Source organism: Perna viridis, chromosome 3 (assembly GCF_037379345.1).
Source record: "Perna viridis isolate PV_CMFRI_1.1 ecotype Kerala chromosome 3, ASM3737934v1, whole genome shotgun sequence".
Lineage (NCBI taxonomy): Eukaryota > Metazoa > Mollusca > Bivalvia > Mytilida > Mytilidae > Perna > Perna viridis.
In genome coordinates this window covers 53,706,468-53,731,991 of record NC_142447.1, presented here as the reverse complement: position 1 = coordinate 53,731,991, position 25,524 = coordinate 53,706,468, and the positions used below count along the sequence as shown (strand labels likewise).

The window sequence follows — 25,524 nt, the reverse complement described above, 5'->3', positions numbered from 1 at the left end:
TATTTTAAATATTGAATTTTACGTATGAAATGGACTTATTAATTTAATTCCACATATTATCTTATTATACTGTTTTATGACAATACATTTTGGATTTTGTATTTTCAGGATTTTTTATTGTTATGATATCTTAATATTCTAAAGTTTAAATTCTAAAATATGTCAATTGTTTATTATAATTTGTGAATTCAAAATAAAGAGGAAATTGTCAATTAAAGTCTAGCACCACCTGCTCTTTCGAATCAATATTTTAGATGCCCAGGATTACCACTTCATACTTCGACGGTACGAGCACTCCCCAACAAACAGAAAGCAAAGACTAGCGAAAAATCTACCAAGAAACCACGTCATAATATGGACTAGTACCTGATAGTCCTGGGCAGCTAAAATAATGATTCAGAAGAGTATGAGTGGCCGTTCGTGTCATGATAGCGTTATTTTCATCTAGATTTATTTTCTACCTAGATACTTCTTACAAAAATCTATATAATTCGCAAACCTATCTAGATACTTCGGATAACTATCTAGATACTTTTTGACAGTTTCTGAAAACACAAAAACTCCTCACGAATGTCTAGATACTTATCAGAGTAAATGTAAACAGATCTATGGGTGGTAAACAATTTGTAATATATTAGTGGGTAATAGATTCCAGAGTAGATAACTTTGGCCCAAGCCGTGATCAATCTAATTTAAGTCAGCTGTTGTGATGGGCTACACTACAGGGGCTAGAGTTCACAATTGTTAAAAATTCGACTAAAATGCCGTTTTGACGAATTTTTGCCTGTGGGCTTTCATAAGAGCTCCCCCACGTCTTTCGACTAAAATGCCGTTTGAACGAATTTTTGCCTGTGGGCGATCTAATCCGAATTTCCTCTGACCCTGCAAACATCCACTTATTTATTGGATATTGAACCAGACATATCAATATTCAAATAAAAAATGACGAGGGTTGCGGGTCAAAAGTTATCCGAACTTTGGGCTACCATAATAGTTCCTCCTTCTCCTGGGTCCATAGAAGTACCCAAGAATACCCCAAAACACTATAGAATAATCATGATAATAATAAAAACATATATTTTCTATTGAGACGTGATACTTTTAATGGAAATTAAAAAAAAAAAACATTAAAAACTGGTGAGTTCAGACAGACTGATTGTCAATACGACAGACGGGTTAAATGCATCCAGCACTTGTTGGTTCACATTAACGGATCCACGGCTGTATTCTAACTATTTTTCAGGTTTACATGAAATAAGTTATTCTAACCGTTGTACTTATATATTCTCTTTAAAATTTAAAGTGTGTTCAACCGTGAGGACTTATCTCACCTTACCATATTCAAATGAGATCAACAGGTCAAGTGATTGTTTAAGCAGAAAAATGTCGAAAATTGTTATAATGTTGAAATGTAACGATGTTGAAATTTGATCAGCTTATAAAATTATTGTATTGAATAGGATACCTGTGTGATATCGGTGACATTCTCCCGTATACTTGAATGTGTGATCGAAACAGAAGAGACGGCACTAACACATCCCAGACAGCATGCCTCCGTTGGGTCAACGTTGGCTGATGGTTGGATCGTTGGCTTTTAGTTGGCGTTGGCAAGACAACGTTGGCCCAACGTAGTAGTCCGTAGTTATGGAAATGTTTCTTCTTAATTTATTTTTAACCAAAATGGTTTTTACTTGACAACCAAATGATTAAACACGACATTTTGAAATTTTAAATACTTTCATATTATAAAAAGGTTCTACGTAAGCCCGACGTTGGTCCAACGTTGCTCCTACTATATTTGAACAACCATTTCATTTTATGTTTCTCTTTTAAAACTTGTTTTAGAAGCGAATTCTGCATGAGAGTATTGTTAAATGTTGATTTTTAAATCAAAACCATGATTACATTATTTGCATTATTCTACATTTGTCCAACCCAGAGCCAACAGTGAGCCAACACTGAACCAACATTGAAACAACGTCGAAACGACTTTGGTAACAAACATGTTAAAAAAGACTTATTATTATTCATGATGCATAAATGTATATCGGTCTCAAGAAAGTAAAACTAGAAAGCAAATCGGGATATATGAAAGCAAATATTGTGTTGCATCGCAACTGCGATACTAAGTTGGGCCAACGTTAAAAAAAAAAATATATATATATTTATTAATACAATTTTACTTCTTTCAAAAAGTATTGTTGGCTCTTTTCTTTGGTTCTGTTAACTGCATGTTTAATATTCATGCAACAAATATTCGCATTTAATATTTAGAACTGAAGAACACAAAATAATTGTTATGAATAACCAAATCTAATTTATGATAACAGTGTACATGATTATCTCTATCTTATGCAGCTTTGTAACTGAGACCACTATACACCTTTTCAAAAGAAAATTTGTCCCTCATTTTACACAAATGTATACATATTTTCAATGTAAATTCATCCTAAATACAAAACATTGACAGGTACTATCATATGTCTATTCAATGCAAAAAAATTGCAAATTTCAATAATTAGTGTACCAATGCTCATAGTATCTGCTAATTTTATAGTATATTTTCTTGTTTTGAGCAACTCGGCGGGTGTTTCTAGAAAAGCAGAGGACGCTTACACTACCGGTGCACCTGGTCCATGCTCCCAGTTTTTAGTGGAGTCCGAGTTGCTCATTTACTTTTGTTACTTTGTATGTATGATTTTAGTTACTTTATGTTCTTTGTTGTGTATGTCTGTTTTCCATGTCTAGTCTTTGTACCTGGATTACATTCTTTTGATTACCGCTATAACCTTGGTTCCCTTTTAATCTTGTAAACTACAATCAGCTTGTCATTGGTATATTCTTATTGTAAAGAATTTATATGATAAACTGAGGGGAAATGTAAGCACTCTGTGGTATGACCAGGAAATACATAATAAAATCATGTTCTAATATCTTAAGGCTAAAAACCACTAATTCCACTTTCCATAGGCTTCTATGCTAATTTCACAATATTCAATGCTTCTCTGGACTTTACCTTAACTTTAACCTGCAGAGGACTATATATCAGCATGATTCTACATATGTCAGCTCACAATCCTCAGAATGGCATGTGGGGTTAGCAGACTTGCAGTGCAGTACTGGTCACCGGAAGTGAAGGGTCTATAAATAGCATGGGAAATCACAGTGTTTTCACAAGATAGGGGTATATTTAAAAATCATTATGGAGATTAGGCTTCACATCACAAGAAGCAAAATGCACCTATAAAATGTACAGAAATGTTTTTCCTTTCAGAAACTGTTTAAATTTTTTAAATAAGATGAGAACTTTTTTTCACAGCACTATGAGGAACAGGGGTAATTTCTGCATAGGACTATTTTTGCGTACGTTCCAAATGCTCATTGGTTGAATTGGTGGTCTGTAACCTAAAGAGTCACTTTTTGTCTTAGAAAAAATAAATAACTATACAGGTATCTTCCTACACACATATTGAATGCATTTGCAAAGTTTCAGTGAAATGTGACAAGCACTTTTTTAAATATTTGATTTTTAAATATAGGGTAACCAAGTTGTGCGAGCAAAAAAGTGACAATATTCTACCATACTTAAATGCATTAAATATTTGCAAAGAACTTTTTCTGACTTTTCAAATAAAAAATATCAATCACAATTTGTTTTTTTAACAATATCAATGAAGAAATAGTTTTAAAAGTAATCATTTCCTGAGAAATTGGTCTATTTTTAAAAATTTATTTCTGACATGCCTCCCCCTTTTTCTTGATCACATGTCAAAAATCCTAAATCTTTAAATTTTCACAAAAGGTGATATATTTGGCTTTAAATTTGTAAATACAGTGTTTTCACATTAAAACATGACCAGTAAAGGGCACCTAATGCAAAAAAAGTACTCAATAATGGATTTTCCATGTTGCCATAGGGGAATGCTGATATGGCCTTAACCGCAGTAATGAAAGTGAGTTTTTCCTCATTTCTAACCTAATTTTTGCTCAAATCTATACAAAACTTGATTTCAAGTGCTTATTACCACCATATTTAGGTAAATATAGCCCTCAAAGTTTAATATTTGATATTTTTACTAAATTTTCTACACTTTTTACAAGACAGGACATAAAAATCAGCCAAAAAGACCAATTTTCCATAATTTGGACCTATAACTTAAAAAAATGCATACTTTGAAGGATTTTTGTAGTGTATTCCTCTCATGGCAAAGTTAACAAGATCTTCAAGTAGTTTAAAGCTATTTCAAGAAACTTTTCATTTTGCCATGGCTTCAACTTAATTAAGGCTAAAAACCACTAATTCCACTTTCCATAGGCTTCTATGCTAATTTCACAATATTCAATGGCTTCTCTGGACTTTACCTTAACTTTAACCTGCAGAGGACTATATATCAGCATGATTCTACATATGTCAGCTCACAATCCTCAGAATGGCATGTGGGGTTAGCAGACTTGCAGTGCAGTACTGGTCACCGGAAGTGAAGGGTCTATAAATAGCATGGGAAATCCCAGTGTTTTCACAAGATAGGGGTATATTTAAAAATCATTATGGAGATTAGGCTTCACATCACAAGAAGCAAAATGCACCTATAAAATGTACAGAAATGTTTTTCCTTTCAGAAACTGTTTAAATTTTTTAAATAAGATGAGAACTTTTTTTCACAGCACTATGAGGAACAGGGGTAATTTCTGCATAGGACTATTTTTGCGTACGTTCCAAATGCTCATTGGTTGAATTGGTGGTCTGTAACCTTAAGGAATACAATCGTCAGGCCATATGGTTGAGTTAACGTTGGGGCTTATGTCGTGCCAACATTGGGGATTCGTTTGGTCAGTGTTGGCATTACGTTGGGCTAACGTTGGTCCAACTATTGTTTACCTCCGTTGGGCAAACGTTGGCTCTCTTTGCACTTACAAAGTTGTGCTAACATTGGGTACCCTACGTTGGCCCAACGTAGGAATGCTGTCTGGGATATGATACATGTTTCGGATAAGTCGGTTTATACTTGTTTTATCTTTTATTTTATTCTGGAAAACAAAGCATCCACCGAAAAACCCGTGCTTTGTGTGTGTGTGTGTGTTTTAAATACACCAAATAAATAAAACAAACCCCACCTGATACACGGAGGGAAAAAATCAGGTTTAAAAAAATAAAATTTTACAACAATTATGGCATTCATTTTTAATTTTGGTGAGACAGAAGTTTCAAAGTTTAAAACTTAGCAAAAAATGATAACTACCTCATCAAGTTTATGCATTGACTCGAAATAGTAAAATGTCTTTGGTTGACCCCAAGGTCGCCAAGCCATGTCGAGATAACGTATGTTAAGACAAAAATTGTTTTTCAAATATGAAAATTATTTATACAATTTCATATTTTTTAATGTTTGAGTAAATTTTACCGAATATTTGATCTATGTTTGATCTTCGGTATTGTGTTTGTTCTACATTGAGAATATAATTATATTACCTGCGAGTAAATCATCAACATCTAACAAAAGCTAGTCACAAATCATTGTATAAGCAAATATTTTCGAACAATAAGTTTCCAATAGAAAATAATTATAATTAACAATAAAACCTATGTATATTTTGAGGTTCTTGGGTATTCTGAGGTATACTTGGGTATTCTTGGGTATTTCTGTGGCCCGCCACCTCCTCCATCTTCTTTAGGTCTTCGATATTTTCACAAAACTTTTTCGTGAGTTCCCTAATTTGTCTCCCGAAGTCTTTGAATTTTGTACACATCTGAAGAATGTGTGGGAAGTCTTGTTCCACTTCACCACACTGATACATTTGAGATGGTACAACATTCAGTTTGATTTAAGTCTATCGTGTTCAGTTCAGAGTCTGATAACTTGCTCAGATCTTGCCAGCTGATGTTAACTATCACGTGGTTGAGGTGTATGGAATATAGATTTTACTATAACAGCTGATTTCAATTGGATGGTGCTGTGATGATATTAGTTGTGTGAATTGACAAATTAAAGGAAATAACTAGAATGTTTCCAGTTAATGTTAGCAAATTAATTCACTGGGGAAAGAATAGTTTCAAAGCAAGAGTTTTCATTTGGTTAAATCCTACATAAGAATAACATTGCATTATAAACTCAAAATAAAGAGACAAAAACATCATACAGCTGTGCACGACTCACTTTTCGTTTTTATACCAGCTGACTGAATTGTGTTGTTTCCTAAAATTATGGTTTCCAGGGAAGGGAAATGTGGGGTTAACCTAGTAAGCTTCTCAATTCATAAGGATATCAAATGTCATACTTAACCCAGATGTTGCTATTTGTTATTCAAACTTTCCTTTTGACTGCTGCCTAGATTTCATTACCCTTCATGGAGTATGGATAATTCCTCTAATTAGTTTGGATATCCGTTTTTCATCCACAAATCCTTCTCAACTGCTGAATAGTATGAAACCTTCTGATAGTAAAGCACACCTGAAATTTTGATCCAAATGAATTTATAAATATACATTTTTGTATATAATTTCAGGCATAACTAGGTAATAAATAACAACTCCTATTTTTATAAGTCTAGGTGAGCTAACAACTTCCTTAAAGAATAATTTTAATAATTTAGCAACAATACATATATCAAAAGAATTACATTATATATATATGTGTGTGGAATGTTATTGCACAAATCCCTTGGTTCCTGGAACCTTGTCTGATCACACATCTCCTGTATTTACACTAAGTGGACCTGGTGGGGCTGGCTCACTGTAATAGAAATATCAATTATTAATATATGCAAGTCTGGGTGTCAAAAGAACAGGCCTGCAGCAGTGCTAAACTTGTTGTAAAAGGTGACTAAATAGTGCTCAGAAACCTAGCCGGGGGCTAGGCACTCTGCCCACAGAGCAACTGGGATGTGTGCCCCAGGTGGTGGAATGGGGTACCCCTGGCATGTTACATGCAGAGGTTGTCAGGCTATAATACGGAAAACCTGACTGCAAACCATAGTGGTGCACCATGTTGGGAAAAATGCCACGTTCCTCGCACGTTAAAGAACCCTGCTGTGGTATTCAATAGTAGGAACCTTCGCGCTCCTTCACAGGAGGCTAAATTACCCGACCCTACCCATCCTTCCCTTTTATCTTGTGGCAATCAAAATTTGTCGACCCTATTATCCTTGTGTCCCATCTCTTTTTTCAATTCATGTTCATTTTATCATCACTTTCATGTTCATCGCCTGAATATAGCTGAAATATTGCTGCTTGGGTGTTAAACCCCAACAATCAATCATATTAATATATGAAAGTACCCACTCCATACCAGACAGGAATTTGAATAAATGATTGTGGTACAGACTGTAATTTACAAATATTGTTAAAAATACCCATATCATGGCTGTATGGTCTATGTCATTTTATCATTCTTTTACATAGCATCTTTTGGGGCATCTTGATAATTTGTTAACAAATAATTATTATTTTCAATGAGAAAATAGTGTTCCAATAAGTACCATTCTGTGTAAAAATCAAGCAATGGGTGGCACATAATCTGTCTTAATTTGGTCTTTTTTGCCTCAAATATATATGATATAACTAGAAAACAACTAAAAAGCTCTTTAAATCTATCCTGAAGCAATGTCGATATTTTTTGACTGCCTATATAAAATTCTGGAAAATATTTCCGCTATTTATCAACAGTACAGTACAATTTATTTTGATCTATCAATATCTTAAAAAGGCAAACTTTACAAGTACTTTGATGGTAATTTCTGCAGGTTATGAGACATAAATACTTGGAAATTGCAATAAAATCTCTGCATATTTTTTATGTGCCACACCTAATACACATTTTGCCTGATTCTTAGACAGAGAAGATGTACTTAAATCACTTGAAAAGAAATTTTCAGCTAAAACTATAAATGACAAGATGACAGACAGACAGGGGGAAAATGTTCTATAGATATGAGATTGGAATTTCAGGATAGGATTTTTTTTAAATACTGGTAACCAGAAAAAAGGTTGGAGACCCAAACTTTGTTTATAAGATATTAAAAGCATATCTAATAATTTCAATTATCTCAAAATTAATTTCTATCTAAAAATACATTCATTCAAAATAATATATGAGAAAAATTAAGAAAATCTATGGACTTGAAATATTGGATAAATATGGGTTGAATTTTCAAAAGTAATAAAGATTTTCTAATATCTTAAGATATTTATAGATCTATGGATCATCTGTATTGACTTCAGATATCTGGTATAATATTGAATATGGGTTCTATGGTTCAAAGGGGAATAAATCGAGAATATTGTGCAAAAAGTGACGTCACAAATCAACATTGCATAGAAGTTTGCACCTTACATATGTCATCTTCAGGCTTTGATGTAGTACCAACAGAATACATTATAAGAATAACCATGACCCATTTTCTGAATGACCTGTCATCTTTTTCAAAGAAAATTCAGCATATTTTTTTTACTTGTTGATGAAGTGTAAATCCTGCTATTAAAATTGTTCTTTTCCAAAAGAAAATCCCAAAGCTATTTTTCTAACACATATGTCAGTACACACAATGCAATTTCTAATACCGGTAACTTTCATAAGCAAGTGAAAAATACTTTCAAATCTATTAAAAAATGCATTAAGTTAATAATTAAAAGTTTTTTCCTCATTAAAGATTTCCTAACATGTTCAAGACTTCAGGAAAACATTTGGAAAATGTATTTTCTATTATGTGTTTAGCTGACACATCACCATTATTTCGAGGTCTGGATAGAACAGGGGCTTCCAAAGGTTTTGATTCATATACAGGCAAAGATGAATTAAACCAATCAGATCAAGGTTTTTTTTTACATCCAGGAATTGTTGCCATGACAGTGTTAGAAAAATGTCCTTGTCTATAAAATTAAACATTCTAATACTAATATCACAGAAAGAGTGCAACTAACAACATACAAAACTAACGACATACAAAACTAAACAAAAAATGATCCTTATACAATGTACAAATCATCTGCTTTCTCTACTATGAAAATTTAGTACGACAAAGATATGTATTTTAAAGATTAGAAAAGAAATATGATCAGACAACGACATCAAGACAACAATAAAATTTGCATAGTCACTTACAAAATTTAAGTCCTGTAAAAAATAAGCCGTTCTTATTCAAATGTCATACAATATGTAGAACACCAGAATTCATTGCATACAAAGCAGGCACACAAAAATGTAGCTCACATCAAGATCCCCTTACACTATTATGAGTCCAGAGCCTTGATTATGACATACATGCACACATACTTTCAAGAATTCAAAATACTGTTATACATCCAATACTTATTAAAAATCAGACTTAAAAAAATATGCACAATAGCATACAACTGTTTGAAAGTTAAAGAATATGTTCCTTTGATCATTGGAGTAAATGGCAAATTGAAAATAAAACTACTGTGACCAACAAATTTATTGAATTTGAAAAAAAACAGCAGGTGCATAATGGCAATACCAAATAGTCACTCCTAGAAATTTTCTTAATACAAGTGATTTAAAAGTAGTTGTTTGATATTGAAGAGGTACCTATTCCCTATTCCATCCATACGAGTTAATGACATGTCCATATTATACTAATTTAAACCCCAAAACAAGGGATCCAAGAACTATTACTCACTGAATATACCCCTGCCTTCCCCACAAAAATATATTTGTTCTACAGTTGGTAAATAGGAAATAGTTGTCTGACAGAACCAAAATCGTAAGCACCATATAGAACCATTAGCTGTGGCTGAATACCAAATATCAAGTGGCTACAATCCGTAGTTATTGAGAAAAAGTTACGAAAGTTCTGGTAATGGACAGAATGCAGACAGATAGAATGACTGACAGTGCTAAAAACAGTATACATTTGTACCTCCTAATCTTCGAAGTGGGGTATCATAAGAAAGCAGATGTACAATTGTATTATCTAATGATTATTAAAAAAAAAAGGTGACAGACGAAGGAAATCCTGATAACTATATAGCAATCCACTTCAAAGTAGGAGTATAATAAGTACACTAAAGGAAACAACAATGTACCTTGTTATTGAGTGATGGCTTTCAATCACAACATAAACAAAGTCCTCGGTAAAAGAAAAAGTTGCCAAATTTTTCTAAAAATTGATCCTATAATATAGCATACCTACAGGAAGAATTCCAAAGTTCTTTCAAAAATATTAAGTAAAAAAAAAGTCTTTGTTAAACAGGTTATTGTAGTTGAATTTTTCCAAAAATGGATCCTACAGTATGGTATACATGTACTTACAGGAAGAATATGTTAAAATTTCATGTCACTGTAATGAGTAGTTGTTGAGAAAAGTGTGACACAAAGACGAGGGGAAAACTGTATACCCCCTCTTCTTGGATATAAAAAATATTCTATACTTATTCTTATTTTCAAGTTTTTTTTCCAAATTAAGTAAAACATACTAGTCTGCAAAGTTACACGTGCATGTGTATATACACACTTTAGCAGGTCTGACAACATAATGTGTTATATAATTGTGATACCAATTCACAACACATATTTCATTACCCATGCTTTGATTGCAGGCATATGACAGATTACTTACTTGAACATATCAGATGACTGATCACCTGACATGATTTGTTCATCAGTGAGAGACATATACATACTTGACCTTGCCTTGTCCATCTCTCTACATAGCAATTAAGGAAGCAAAATTAAAAATTCTGGGCAGCAGAGACAGCTTCCTTAAAAGATGTTAAGACATATACAGAACATTTTAGAAGTAGCTTTTGGAGATGGAGTACAGATGCTTTGGTGTTTTTTTTCTATGACTTTATTAGTGTTCTTTGATCAAATTATACATTGTACTACAGACATCATGACTTCTGCAGCCTTTCTTGTCATGTTGAGATATCTAGGGGATAGGAGACCATCTATGTTTATTGATTGTATAAATAACAATAATATAATAACAATCATTTATTGTAATAAAGTGAAAAAAGGAATTATTTCAGTATCCCCAGCTTAAACCTGTATGAAATATTCATTATTGTAAGATTTGGAAAAAAATAAACTTTGAAATTTCCACTGGGATAATATAGGTATGAGAGTGCTTCCAAAACAAATTTAAATAAAATCCCAGTTACCATGGTAGATAACATTAATAACATTAACTGGTCATTGCTGATTTTTGAACTTGTCAGATTAATGTTAATCCTTGGTACAATTTTCATATAAACCCAATGAAATATAGACCCAAGTTAATGAGATCAATTAACAATGCAGATATTGACAAAACCAGAAGCAAATACACAGTAAAAAATAGCAGTAACCTATGAAAATTTTGGCATAGGTCCATCCCCATCCTCCAAATCAGGGTTTTGAGTCCACCTTCACTCCCTAGCAAGAAAACAAGAATTTAATAAATTAAACCTTCTACATTAATTTTAAATAAACACCTATTTTACCCCTTTACCCAAAATGGTAGGGCCGGTGACCCCATTTTTAATAGCAAGCCTCAAACGGCAAGTAAAACTAGACATTGCCATTAATAGAACTTATATTTCTGCAGCCTGTTGAACCCTGTACATTTGGGGACCAATGTGGACATGAATTAGTTTTGCTGAAAAACCCCTGAGTCTAGCAGCCATCATTGCTACAATTTTTGCCCAAACATAATTTCCCTGGCAATATGCACATCCCAATATGGTAATTTAATACCCTATTAAGTTTCATAACAATCCTGCAAGTCATTGAGGAGGAGATAACGGCAATGCATGAGACCTAGTTTTGCTGAAAAAAAAGTTCAACAGCTGTCATTTCTACAATTTTTGTCCAAACATAAATTCCTGACAGTATGAACATCTCCATGAGGTCATATTACATCCCACAAAGTTTCATTACAATTCTGCAAGCTGCTAAGAAAATAGTTTGACCAGACAGACAGGCTGAAACCTATATACCCCCTAACTTCCCTTGTTGGGGGGGGGAGGGGGGGTAAAAATATATCAAAATTTCTTGATAATTGGTTCACTACAACCAAAGTTAATGTACAGAAATGAAAAACTTAACAATGTTGACAATGACAACATCATAACATAATACCAACACACTTACTGCAGTCATTTAAAAAGCAGAATTTTGGTCTGAAAATGTCGTTGTTAAAGCACTTTCAAAACTAATTTTTAAGAAAATTCAATTTCCAAGGGGAAAATATTAGCCACATCTCTATAATTGATGTTTTTTTTTTTAAACATAAGATTCACAGTAGTAACTTTTACGGATTTCTTATTACACAATTCTATTGTGCACCTCCTATTCTTTTCTCCTGAATGCTTAAATCACTTCTGGGGTACTACCCTATATGGTCTACTGGGGAGGGGAGTAGAGGGTATCAACAAGTGAGCTTTACTCACAGTTTTTTCTAGTTTGTAACAAATTAATACAGAAAGTTACTACTGTGAATCTTATGTAAGCAGGGGTATAATAACAAAGAAGGAGGCCAAGTCCCCCCAAAAAGATTTTCTGTACAAAGCAAAAAACTACCTTATCTTCTTTATAAGTTTGGATGTGTATGATCTATACATCAAATGCTGGGCTAAATCTTTTTAAGGTAGATCAAACCTATTACATGGAGCGTTCTTTTCTGTCATCTTTGCAAAATCATACAGAAGTTCGTATTTTCAATAAGAAAATAGAATTTGAATAGAATTTGAAAAGATGCAATAAATTGTCTTTAAATTATGCAAGAAGACTTTCGGCACAAACCTATATATGGGTGGTAAAATTACAAGACCTCTTTCAAAGGGGAGATAATTGGTGGTAATAATGGGAAATATATGGTTTTTTTTAATATTACAAGAAAATAAGTACAGTGAACCCCAATATTCTCTTTGAAATATAAAATAATGTCAGATAAGTGTCCATTGCAATTTTTTTTAATAAATTTTATCTACCAGTATTTTTAATAGTAAGCAAACCTGTGAAAATTTCCTACAGAATCTATATAAAATGTAAAAAAAAATTCACCTATACTAAGGATCAATTATCTCGAAATTAAGTTGACCTATATTTTTTATCTTCAAATTTAACAGTATGTTTGTTCAAGGCCATCTTTGAAAAAAATAAGGAAAATCTATCTACAGCTAGTATTAGTTATGATCTTACAGTTAATATGTACAGAAGATTGTAATATACTTAGTATGTGATAAAGAACACCTTAATTCTTACTTTCTGTCCTGCTGATAATCAATCTGCTGTTTCATAAACATGGCATTCTTCAAAAGATCTTGTATATTCTGGAAATGTACACTGCTTTTCTGAAGATTCTTTATTGCACTGTTTTGATTTAAAATGACATATTTCATTAGTTTGAAGCAGTAAACTGGGGATTGACATTTTAGCAAGAAGACTGTATGTTTACTGGTCAATGATACACAGAAGTAATCTTTAATTTTTGACCAATTACAAAAGAGTTAAGCGTGCAATATAGTACATGCATAAAAATATACAATAATTATTTTTTACCCTGAACTATTTTGACCAAACCAAATGTCAAGACAAAGTATAGAATTTTGGTTTATTGTATCATTGAACCTTTGAAATAATTGTTATATGGAAAAATTCTGTTTGTCTCCATACTTCCAGCATGAAATTAAAAATATAAACAATTCTGATGTGAAACTAGAGTAATGAGCTTTGTGTAATGCTGCATGATATGACCACAGTGGTCAAACCCTGAACAGTTGGGGCAAGTTTGGACACAATATTAGTTTTTGACACACTTAAGCATAGGGACTCACAATTTCATATGGACACAGCAACTTGTTTTGACAAAATATTGCAAAAAAATTTAAATTCAATTCAGAATTTTCAAAATCAGACCAAAAAATAAAAAATTTTCTGAAATCAAATGGAAAACACAGGCAGAGATTGTCATGTTAGTCTTTTACATACTAAAATTGTGGAACAATATCATAGACATTCCTATGCTTTTATTGGAGTTTTACAGTGAAATTCCATGACATGCTTGTTTTAGGACCCTTTTTGGTCCCTGATGCTACTATAAAAGTTGGGACCATAATCCCCAAAATCAATACAAACCTTCCTTTTGTGGTTTGAAACCTTGTTATAAATATTTATAAAGATCAACAAACTAGTACTCAAGTTATCGCACAAAAAACTAAGTGTCTACAGACAACAATGAAAACAGTGCCATACCAATATATGACCACAATTTTTGCAGTCTTATAAAAGAAATTGTAACCAAAATTCCCTAAAGGATATCCCTGTTCCCCTATCCCAGATACCAATTAGTCAAAATAAAAAGTGAAGTCTAAAATCATATCCCACAATACAGCACACGTAAGTAAAACAAGTGACTGTGATAAGTAGTTTCAGAGAAACTACTCCCTCTTGGTCAACAGATGAAAAAGTCCATATTTTGTATCAAGAATCCCAAACTAGAGACTCTAGCCTGAATAGCTCACCTGGTCGAAAATAGTCTTTATAGCTTTCTAAAGCTGGACTCTTGACCTTGCTGCACTATTGTAACAAGAATCATTTATCAATGATCTTAGTTATCCACCCAGTTTTCATATTATAAAATAAATCTCTAATAGTAATTTTTTTACTCTTCAAGGGCCATTGAGCAACAGATTGTTATAAAAATTTGGCATAGGTTGGTCTCACCATGTTGATCAATTTCCACACTAGAAAATTAGGCTAAACCCTTTGGTTTTAAAGTAATTTCAACAAGTCGCCAAAGGGGTAAATTCACTAACACTAGTTTCTGGCCTACTATTTTACCGAAGTTTCAACTATTTGAAATTTTCTATTTGCCTATTTTAAAGCTAAAATACTATCTGAATACTAATATACAGAAAATACATGCTGTTGCATGATAATTTTGTAACAAGGAGGGCACAAAACTCTACTTCTACATAATTTTCAAAGAATTTTCACAAAAATCTGTGGATTATGGGTAGTTTTTTAATCCAAAAATACAGAGCGCAAGCTATGAACAACAAAATCTTTTGTCAAGAGTTGTAATGGTACAGAAGGCTATTTTTGTATAAATATCAAAGAGTTCGACAAATGCGCTCTATATCTTCTACATAAAAATGTCTCGTGAAATAAGCTATTTTAGCACAAATGAGCTAGATTTTAAATTTTGTGTTATGTTCATCAACCATTTTAGTTCAAGACATGCATTAACAGCAATGAAACTTTGTTTTTCACGAAAGGCACATATTCAATTAGTAACTTATGCAATTTTCAAATTTATTTGAAACACTTTAGTTTTTTGGGCTGATTGTGATATTTTCTGAACATACTCCTTTAAGTTGTGGTAGCCTTGTTTTCGACAGACAAAAAAATGTTAATGATATCCTAACAAACATTCATACCATGTTTGGTTACAATTCATCCTACAATTTGTCTAAGAAGAGATTTCTAATGAAGAACTCATTCATCATTCTGAAAATTTCGGAATAAGTCAATCCCAGTCAGATGGAAATATAAAAAAAGATGTATACAATGGCATTTCAAGATGAAAATAAAATGTGCAAGTTTCATTGAATTCCATTCTGTGATTTTTAGGAGTTGTGAATGAGAATATGGTCACCCTTGGTTGAAGAATGAAGTTCATGTTTTGAATCAGGAAAAATCAGAAACCATTCAGATGGAAATTTAAAATAGGAGGTGTGCAATGGCATCATTCGAGGAAAAATTTGTTCGTGTTTCATCAAATCATGTTCAGCAATTTTGAATGGAAACTGGGAACACACAGACTAATGGACAGCATGATCACTACACATTTCCCGGTTTTTAATGGAATTGCTCATTTACTTTTGTTTCTTCATGTTCTTTGTTGTGTATGTCTGGTCTTTGTCCCTGGATTACATCCCTTTGATTTCTGCTATAACCTTTGTTCCTTTGATTACCTTTTCTCCTTTTCAAAGCAAGGGTATAGTCATCTATGATATTAAATTACTTTATGTGGAACAAACTGCATCTACTATATTTTTTTTTTTAAATAATTACTTTGTGGCATATTCTGTATCAAAGCTGGCACCCTGAACCTTTTGTTGTATATCCTGAACCTCATGCTGTAAAAAACAATTACTAAGTGAAATGATTTTATAAAAAAAAAAAGTTGAATTTATTTTAACATGCTTTTCTGTACTTTAAAATATCATGCAAAAAAAAAACCAAAAAACAAAAAACAAATTGCAAAGGAAATTTGTTGTACCTTTACATTGGATTATCCCCCTTTGAAGGCATCAAACAATTACTATTACTTTTTTTCATATACATCCATTCTATATATGATCCCTTAACTTCCTTAAACATTTCTTCAAAATTAATTAAGCAGTTTAAGGAGTTGTGTTTACAATGTTTTATCTTGTGAAATCATGAAGTTCGACATAATTTCATTAAGAAATCGACAGAACTTACCTTAGTTTCTACAAGCTGTGGTAGAGACTTCCTGACATGCTCTTGTACTCTAAAGAAAGCTAACGATGGCTCATTGGCTATAACATTTAGATTCTCAGATACCTTCTCTGTCACTAAAATTTGCAAAAGAAAAAGCATTACAGACTTAACAACATCAACAAATGTGTGTATGTTATTCAAATTTAAACCTATATTTTGTGCTCATGTCACCTTTAGAAATGTTTAATAAACCAGACATATTGGTCCTTGTTCTTTTCTATTTTTTTAAGCCCATACAGAGTGTTAAAATTCTCCTTTTAGCAAATAAGTATGGCTTCTAATAGTGGTAAATGAGCATGATAAGTGGCTGTTAACATGGGTAAATAAAGCTTCTTACATGTACATTGTAATGAGTGGATTATCAGTTGTTTGGCTATTGAGTTTGGAGAAGTTATATTTGTAAGTTCTCAAATTTATAAAATACAACGAAACTAAATTTGAATTTCAAAGCTTTTGTATGTAACATCATAAAGCAAAACACCATGTGTTACATTAGAATCGTACAGTTTACATATACAATATATTTATTAAAACAAGTAATTACACTGACATGAGAATAAACAGTAGTTGTTATTCCTAATTACACAACATTTCAGTATTACACTGATGATAAGATGAACACTTTATCGTTATATGATTTTCCTGCAACAGGCCAGCTAACATCTCATCGTTTAATAAGATTTTGAGTTTCCCTCCCAGAGTGAAAAAAGTTGTTTTATCAATTATATATTATGTTTCATTCATCTTCCTTCCTTTTTTGGCATATATCTAATAACTTTATGTTGCCCGCCAAAGTTATTTTGTTAGCTGTAAAAATATTTTGTCATATGTACCAGTATGTGTCATTCATATAGAAATTGGGTTATACCATGGTTCTCACTAGGAGTTTTACATGGTGAGTCATGGGACTCATTACTTTTTGGAAAGGTGAGTCCCAGATGAACTTGGTGGGTCCCACCCTTTTCCTGATTTAAAACCAGTTCGAGCTCTACATTCATTATTTTAGTGCATACATAGTACTACATACATGTATATACAGTCACACCAAACCATCTCTCACTGCAATTATGCAAGTCAATCCATATTAAATTGTAAAGAGTAAACTCAAGTTCTTTTTTTTTTATTTGAAAACAAACTTATTCTGTTTGCTTCATGACATAACTCAATACATAATGTGTATTTAATAATGTATGAATGAGACAATCACTTTAGCATTATAGTGCCTTTTTCAGTTGAACAACATGTGCATGCACTGAAGTTTGTAAGCCCCCTTTTTTGTGTTGGATTCCTCCAAACCTAATTAAAATTTCTAAGTTTTATCAAATTTAAAAAAAAATAAATGAGAAAACTGACATTTACATTCAAATTTATTTCTACTATTTGAGAATACAATTAGCGAAATTTCCTTCTTCCCATTGACATCAGGAGAAGGGAGGGTTAGGATTAAAGTTTTGAAATTGAAGAGTTACAGTACAGCAAGTAAGCCAAGTTTATATATCAATGACAGCCTAATTAGGATTATGTGACAGTGTGATGCTGTATACATTGTAGTTTCCTGAGAATAAATATATGGAAACTTCAGTAATTTGCAGCCTTCATTGACCTTAGAAAGGCCTTCGATACAGTTTGGAGAGAGGGTCTCTTCTACATTTTACTTAAACATGAAATACCATATAAGCTTTTTTACATTATATATTCAATGTATCAAAATAGAATATGCAGAATAAAATTTTCAGATAGTCTTAGTAAATATTTCCCTTCCACTTGTGGAGTGAAACAAGGGGACGTACTTAGTTCTACCATATTTAATCTTTTTATAAATGGGCTCTCTGATGAACTAGATAGAAGTTGTACTGATCCCATTTCAATTTCTGATTTAAAAATAACTTCTTTGATGTATGTAGATGATATAATATTGTTATCAGAAACACCTGAGGGTCTACAAAAATCCATTAATGCTCTTAATAACATTTGTCATTAGACAACCCCTGTAAGTTAATGGAGAAATTATTTGATACCTTAATAGTTCATGTTATTTTATATGGAAGTGAGGTCTGGGGAGCTGCTAAAAATTACAAAGACTCAGACCCATATGAACATTTACACCTAAAATTTGTAAAAGAAATTCTCTGAGTTCACCTCAGAGTTAAATTAAATATTCTGAAGTTTTTAGTACACATACTTAACTCTCCCAATTCCCTGGTTCATAATATTTTTAACAAAGTTAAAGAAAGTAGTGTATGGATGTCTCACATCAAAAATATGTTGAATAATTTAAGATTCAGCTATCTAAATCTAAAGATAAACATCATTGAATCTCACATTAACAGAATTGAACAAAGAATGCTAGACCAAACTAGACAAAATATTACTAATGTCATATCAGTAAGTGAAAAACTAACATTTTTCTGAAAAACCCATTTACCATTTAAGCGACCTGCATATGCAGACATTTGTAAAAATAAATCTGATAGATCCATTCTTTGTAAATTCCGTATTAGTGCCCATTCTTTAGAAATAGAAAAGGGGAGATATAGCAATATAGATAGAAATAATAGAACATGTAATTCATGTACAAATGGTGATATTGAAGATGAACACCACTTTTTCTCAATATGTTCCCACTATAACCTACAAAGAAACAAATTCATAGAAAAACTAAATGAAGTTGATAATCTTGTCTCTAATTCATTTTTTACAATGAAAGAATTAGTTTCCCTATTAAACAGTCGCTCATTCAATGTAATCAAACTAATTACAAAATTTAAGAAAGAATGTTTTGAAATCAGAATAAATACATAAATTTATTAAATTGAACACCACTGTTGCACCTTGATCAAATTGTTGTTCATATTAACATGTCATATTATATTTATTTGCACTTTGTTTTGTATTATACTATGCCATTACCATTCCATGTAATTGTGTTTGTCTTAATAAATATTGTCCATTGTCTTCAACTTTTCTTTAAATATCAAGAGGTGCAGTGTATGAGGAAATGTAACAAATATTCAACCAAGTTGATACTGGATTTCCAAAGTCATCACAATTTTATAGGAATAGGATTTCTTTTGATTATTGCAAACAAAATTTATGGGAAAAATAATGCACTATTGAACTTACAGGAAATGTGAAGACTGCAGGGGAGGTAACTCATTTTGTACAACAGTGATAATTTTAAAATTTGTTTACACACGTGGTTCTACAAATTTGAGACCTGTTAAATAACTTAAAATGACAGCATTTTCAAATTCAGTGTGGAGTAGAAATTCACAAAATAGTGGTATGTCCAATCAGGGTTCATTTTCCAATTGTCAAACCATAGTCAGCTGATTGCTCATCGGAGATTATTTACCTGGTTAATTCTAACTCGATACTTCATCGATAATGAGTGGAATTATAACGACTGAATTATTCGGGTTAGGTTTAAACTGTACATCCAATATCATAATGGTTTATTCACGTTTCTCCAACATTTAATTATTAGACTAAAACAACGTCAATTAAATTTAGGGAATATGGGGTCCTCAAGAGGGTTTGATAGTTTAAATTTACCTGTATTTTACTTTTTCCGGTAAAAAATGTTGGATGAAACTTCAAATGATTTCATTGAGGTCAACAATTTGTAAATATAGAATAAGTGCCAGCCACCCTCTAGCAATAGGTCGCTATAAAATATCCCTCAAAATAACAGAATTTGCACAAAATGTACCGCTGGGCAAATTGAAGATGAATTGCACTTTTATTCATTGCCCAACCTACAATTCACATGGAAAAGAACTAATTACTAAGCTTAAAAGTAATAATGAAAACTCATTAACAGAAAACAAAAGACAATTTGTTTTGAATAACAGCTCAATAGTCCTCAAGGCTTTCATTGAATATGTCAGTAAATGTCAAGACCACTAAATTAAATTGTTGAGATAATGAGTTGTTCAGACTCTCGGTTTTCAAAATAATTAATATTAAACCCCAGATTGTACTGTTATTATTTACAACCACTCTTTCTATGATGTCTATTTGCACTTTATTTTGTCACTTCTCGCATATTCTTACTACGTTTTTTGGGGGGGCATAATTGAGTCATTGCCGCGCAGGTTCCTATGTTAATCAAACTTTATATCTTTATTTTTTCTTTGTTGTTGTTGTCAGAAATTACATACTTTGTTTCTATTATTTGTGTTATGACCATTTACTGTAAATGTGTTGGAACAAATAAAAATATTGAAATACAGAATTAACTTTGTAAACTTCCGGTTGTCTGGTTGTCAAAGAAAAGATTTTTTTCACGATTTTTAGGATTGTTTTAATGATTTTTAAATAAATTACTGATATTAGGATGCAGCTGATATTGTGAAGATGCGTCCCATGGACGCAGGATGTTTTCACTAAGCATGTCCAGCTAGTTTTTCTTGTGTCCAGGACATGTGTACGCACCTTAACAAGAATCCTGTTATACATGTATGTAATTAATGATTCTTATTTTCATGTCAGCCAAAATTTAATTAAAATCTTTAATGTTTTTTGAGGGAATTATTAAGTACAAAAGTTAGTAAATGACACGTGTTGCACACAAGAAAATGATTCATCAGAAATATGTCTACATGAAAATTTACCTTTCTTAGTTTTGTATTCAAGTTCTGCATCTTGAGCTTCCTTGAATAAGTTAGCTGTTGACATTCTACTGTAAAGACTATCACCACCTAGATACAAATACATGTATTGAATGAGTAAAAAACTTTTTTTAATACTGTTTGAACAAAAACTAGCATACAATTATATGTATAATATATATATATATATATATTTGTTTTTAGCAAATGCGCAATGCGCACATTCCTGTAAATTTGCCATTGTAATTAAAATAGATTTCAAACAATTTGCAGGAAACCAATGTAGTAGTTCTTAAGTAATTTTTTGGGGGTAAAATTCACATATTCTTATTTTCTTATACTGATGCCTTCTGCAAATAAAGTGGAAAAAAATTATAAGAAAAAAATATAGAAAAGCAACACTTAAAGGGACAGAAGAATAAAACAGCTGATATTTCAGTGGAGTACAGATGGGATTTTGTATATCTTACATATCTTCATTTTAATAATATGCAAATCTTGAGATGATGTTTCAAGTAAGTCACAATGGGAACTTTGGAGCATGTTTCTTTTCAGGAATGGGGGTAAAATTCATACAATTTCAACAAGTTTTAAACCATAAATTGTGAAAGGCAAATAAAAAGACTACCTCACATGTTTAGGTTACAGACCACCAATTCAACCAATGAGCATTTGGAACGTACGCAAAAATAGTCCTACACAGAAATTACCCATTCCTCATAGTGCTGTGAAAAAAGTTCTCATCTTATGTAAAAAAATTATACAGTTTCTGAAAGGAAAAACATTTCTGTACATTTTATAGGTGCATTTTTCTTCTTGTGATGTGAAGCCTAATCTCCATAATGATTTCTAAATATACCCCTATCTTGTGAAAACACTGGGATTTCCCATGCTATTTATAGACCCTTCACTTCCAGTGACCAGAACTGCACTGCAAGTCTGCTAACCCCACATGCCATTCTGAGGATTGTGAGCTATATATATATATATATATATATATTAATACAATGAATGTTAGAACTACATTTGTTCTAAAAGGATATAAAAAGAAACTGTGAGAACACAAAAATCTTTAAAAAATGCTCTGTTAAATGGGTACCATATGATCTACCATAGCACTAAGCAGAGACTGAAGTCCTTGTAACAGTTGCCAATTTGTAGCATCAGTCAGACAGGAATTCTGACTTAGGATTTTTACTAGTTTCATACAACAAGAAGCTCCCAAGGAGCCTGAATCGCTCACCTTGTTAAATTTTCCCTTTCAAGGGCAATAAATTAAACAAGGAGCTGTCCAACAATTTTGATTCAAGAAAACTTTGGTAGGACTTATCATAAGGATCATTTCAGCAATTGGAAGTTTCTATCTTTCATATTTTTTCAAGATATTGGCTGAAAACTAAAAAAAAAAATAAAATGTCATTTTCACCTTTCAAGGGCAATAACTCTTACAAGGAGTTGTCTGACAACTTTGATCCCTTGGACACTTTTCTAGGCTGTATAATAAGGATCATTCCAGCAATTGAAAGAATTTGGCTAAACCTTATGGTTTTGGAGATATAATATGCAAAAAAGTACTGTCAGACCCCTATGTTCTATTTTCAGTAATGGCAGCCATGTTTTTCGACAGATCAAAAAACCCTTCATTAGTTAGGCCGATTATGACATCATGTTATGACACGTGACCACAGCAAAATGATGAAAACACAAAGGATTTCTAAAGAGAAGAAGAACTAGGCAAAGATTGTCAATTCGGGGAAAAAAACAAGAGGCTCCCAGGAGCCTGAATCGCTCACCTGGTTGAATTTTGCCTTGAAAGGGCAATAAATTAAACAAGAAGTTGCTCAACAATTTTGACTCGAGAAAACTTTGATAGGGCTTATCATAAGGATCATTTCAGTAAATGAAAGTCTAAATCTATCATAGTTTCCAAGATATTGGCTGGAAACTGTCAAAAAAAACCCCAAAAAAACCTGCCATTTTCCCCTGTCAGGGGCAATAGCTCTTATAAGAAGGTGTCTGACAAATTTTATGCCTGAAGACTTGTAGTCTTAAAAATAAGGATCATTTCAGCTATTGAAAGAATTTGGCTAAACCTAATGGTTTGGGAGCTATATGGGAAAAACTACCGTCTGACCCCTATGTTCTATTTTTAGTAACAGTGGCCATGTTTTTCGAAGGATAAAAAAAACCCACTTCAATGCTATGCAGGATACCCCAAGTAACATTTATACCAATTTTGTTTCAATTGGTAAAATAGTGTCAGAGGAGATTTTTGAAAGAAACAACATTAAAAATAGCAAAAACTCCAACATGGCTTAATAGATTAATATGAAAATTTGACCGCAGATAGATCTCATCATGCTGAACACTTTCAACCCTTTCAAAATGGACTAAACCTAACCGTTTTGGAGATATATGCAAAAAACTAATGTCTGAACCCTATGTTCTATTTTTAGTAACGGCGACCATGTTTTTTCGACGGATCAAAAAATCCCCACATCAGTTCTATGCATGATACCCTAAGGAACATCATACCAAGTAGTTTCAGAGAAGAGTTTTGAAAAATTGTTAATAACGACGATGACGGCGGACGCCAAGTGATGGCAATAGCTCACATGTGACCCAACATTTTAATTCTCAATATTGGGTCATGACACCACACAGCACTTTTGGAAGTTGGCAGGTATTCATTAGAACAATAAAAATTGTATATCCTAACAAATTTTTCCATTTTTGAAGTTGATAAGAATAATGTTATATATCAGGGCTGAAAAAAAATATGATGTTTTGAATTGATGTTTCTTCAGGAGCATCTACATGTATGTTCACCTTCCTTGTATTAAGTAGCAGTATTTGTAAGAATCATGCAAATTCTGTAATATGCGATACACCTCATAAAAGGCAACATAATGAAATTATCATTCATTCCAACCTGTCTGCTCATAGGAAATAATCCACATTGAAAATCGAAGTTTCTATTGCATTTTAATGTCATTTACAGAGTTATCTCCCTTAATTTTGAATTCTACAGTACATTCTATATAATTTTTATCTCCTAAGAGCATGGTTTATATAAAAAGCCACACGTTAATTTCTGTAAGCTATAAAATTTTAAACAAAATGTCAAAAACAAAAATATGTATACTCGGCATCACATAAATAAGATACTGTAAAAATATGAATATAAGTATTTTCTACGACTTAATTGACACATACCATTGTTTAAATTGCCTTAAATGACTTGTTTATTCGTTTAGCCGAACGGCTTCTCCCTAAACATTGAATCGTTAAATTCCGGTGAGATTTTAATTCTTAATCCCAATATTTACATTGTCAAAAGTCGGTCATGTTTACAGTGATTTGGGTTGCTAGGAGATGTTGTTGACATTTAAATGGTTTGTCCAAAAACTGAAGAACCCAGAATGGATTTCTGCGTTAGTTCAGGTATTTCAAATTTATTCTGCACGAGCAACGTACAATGCGGAGAAGTTGATCAAGCAGACGATTGTCACCGGAGTTTGACGGGAACTTACGAAATTCATTTGTAAACAAATTGTTTCGTAGAAACCAACATAGCGTATATTAGTATAGGATTTTCCCGTAAGGATTTGTTACGCACATTTTCATCCAATAAACGACTCGTTGGTACTATCATGTCACGCATATGTGCGAACTATCTTCAGATTAAATAAAAGAGAGACAACTCTAGCAGTAAGTCCCGACAGTTAAAAAAATAAAGCTTCAAATAAAAAAATATGCTGTATGTGACATCAAATATAGGCTTTAAATTAATGAATCACATTTTGCATCATTCTTACCTGGAGTGCTACTTAACATATTTAATATTAATGCGTTCAACTTCATCCACTTACAAGTTATACCTGTCTCATATTATAAAAAAATGATTAGATTTACCTTTAAAGGCAAATCAATTCAAAAACTATTAAACAGTAATTAACACTGTAGAAAGAACCTGCAACAATATACTGTTATACACTATAGTCTATAGTCATGACAGCAATTCTGACAGCTCAATACAGACATTCATCGAATACAATCCATAGAGTGAATGATCAAAGTATATAGTATTACCATGCATTGTTTTTAAATGATACTGAGTGTAAGAAAACGCATTATCCATACAAGTTTTGCCAGTTTAAAAATACTGACTACTGCTTGAAAGGCGGAAGTTTACGATCTTTTATAATTTTGGAATGTTATCCGGGAAATACGGTTGATGTTTTTGCCACGAACATCCAATCAAAGTGTGAGATCAAGGAGTTAAATATGTTCCATAACGTATACTATACCCAGTATTTCGTATATCTCCTGGGCATAGAATAAACAGCATCAAAAAGCAAGCGGACAAGTCTTAGAACACACATAATAACTCAAATATGGAAACAAAATGATTTTATAAATATTTTTATGATAAATTAAAC

The 25,524-nt window shown here is 32.2% G+C and overlaps 1 protein-coding gene across 2 annotated transcripts; it reads right to left on the bottom strand.

Moving 5' to 3' along the window:
• Positions 1–6,566: 6,566 nt before the first annotated feature.
• On the bottom strand, positions 6,567–25,300 carry LOC148622903 (BLOC-1-related complex subunit 8-like). 2 transcript variants are annotated; one of them, XM_088573224.1, is made up of 7 exons: positions 25,175–25,300; positions 21,086–21,172; positions 16,431–16,543; positions 16,017–16,081; positions 13,203–13,310; positions 10,576–10,662; positions 6,567–6,731 (listed from the first exon to the last, which is right to left on the bottom strand). In XM_088573224.1, exons 1-7 carry the CDS (start codon positions 25,221–25,223, stop codon positions 6,683–6,685), a joined length of 558 nt encoding a protein of 185 aa, XP_088429350.1. In that variant the 5' UTR covers positions 25,224–25,300; the 3' UTR covers positions 6,567–6,682. The 2 variants fall into 2 exon arrangements, with proteins under 2 accessions (XP_088429350.1, XP_088429351.1); XM_088573225.1 differs by lacking the exon at positions 10,576–10,662.
• Between the last annotated feature and the right edge of the window lie 224 nt (positions 25,301–25,524).

Bases quoted from the DNA above. Each gene is read 5' to 3' on its own strand.
- LOC148622903 (XM_088573224.1), bottom strand. From the start codon at position 25,223: ATGGATAATGCGTTTTCTTACACTCAGTATCATTTAAAAACAATGCAT. The intron at 21,173-25,174 runs GTAATACTATAT...ATTTGTATCTAG, and splicing joins TCATTTAAAAACAATGCATG to GTGGTGATAGTCTTTACAGT. The intron at 16,082-16,430 runs GTAAGTTCTGTC...TGTTTTTTACAG, and splicing joins CACAGCTTGTAGAAACTAAG to CATGAGGTTCAGGATATACA.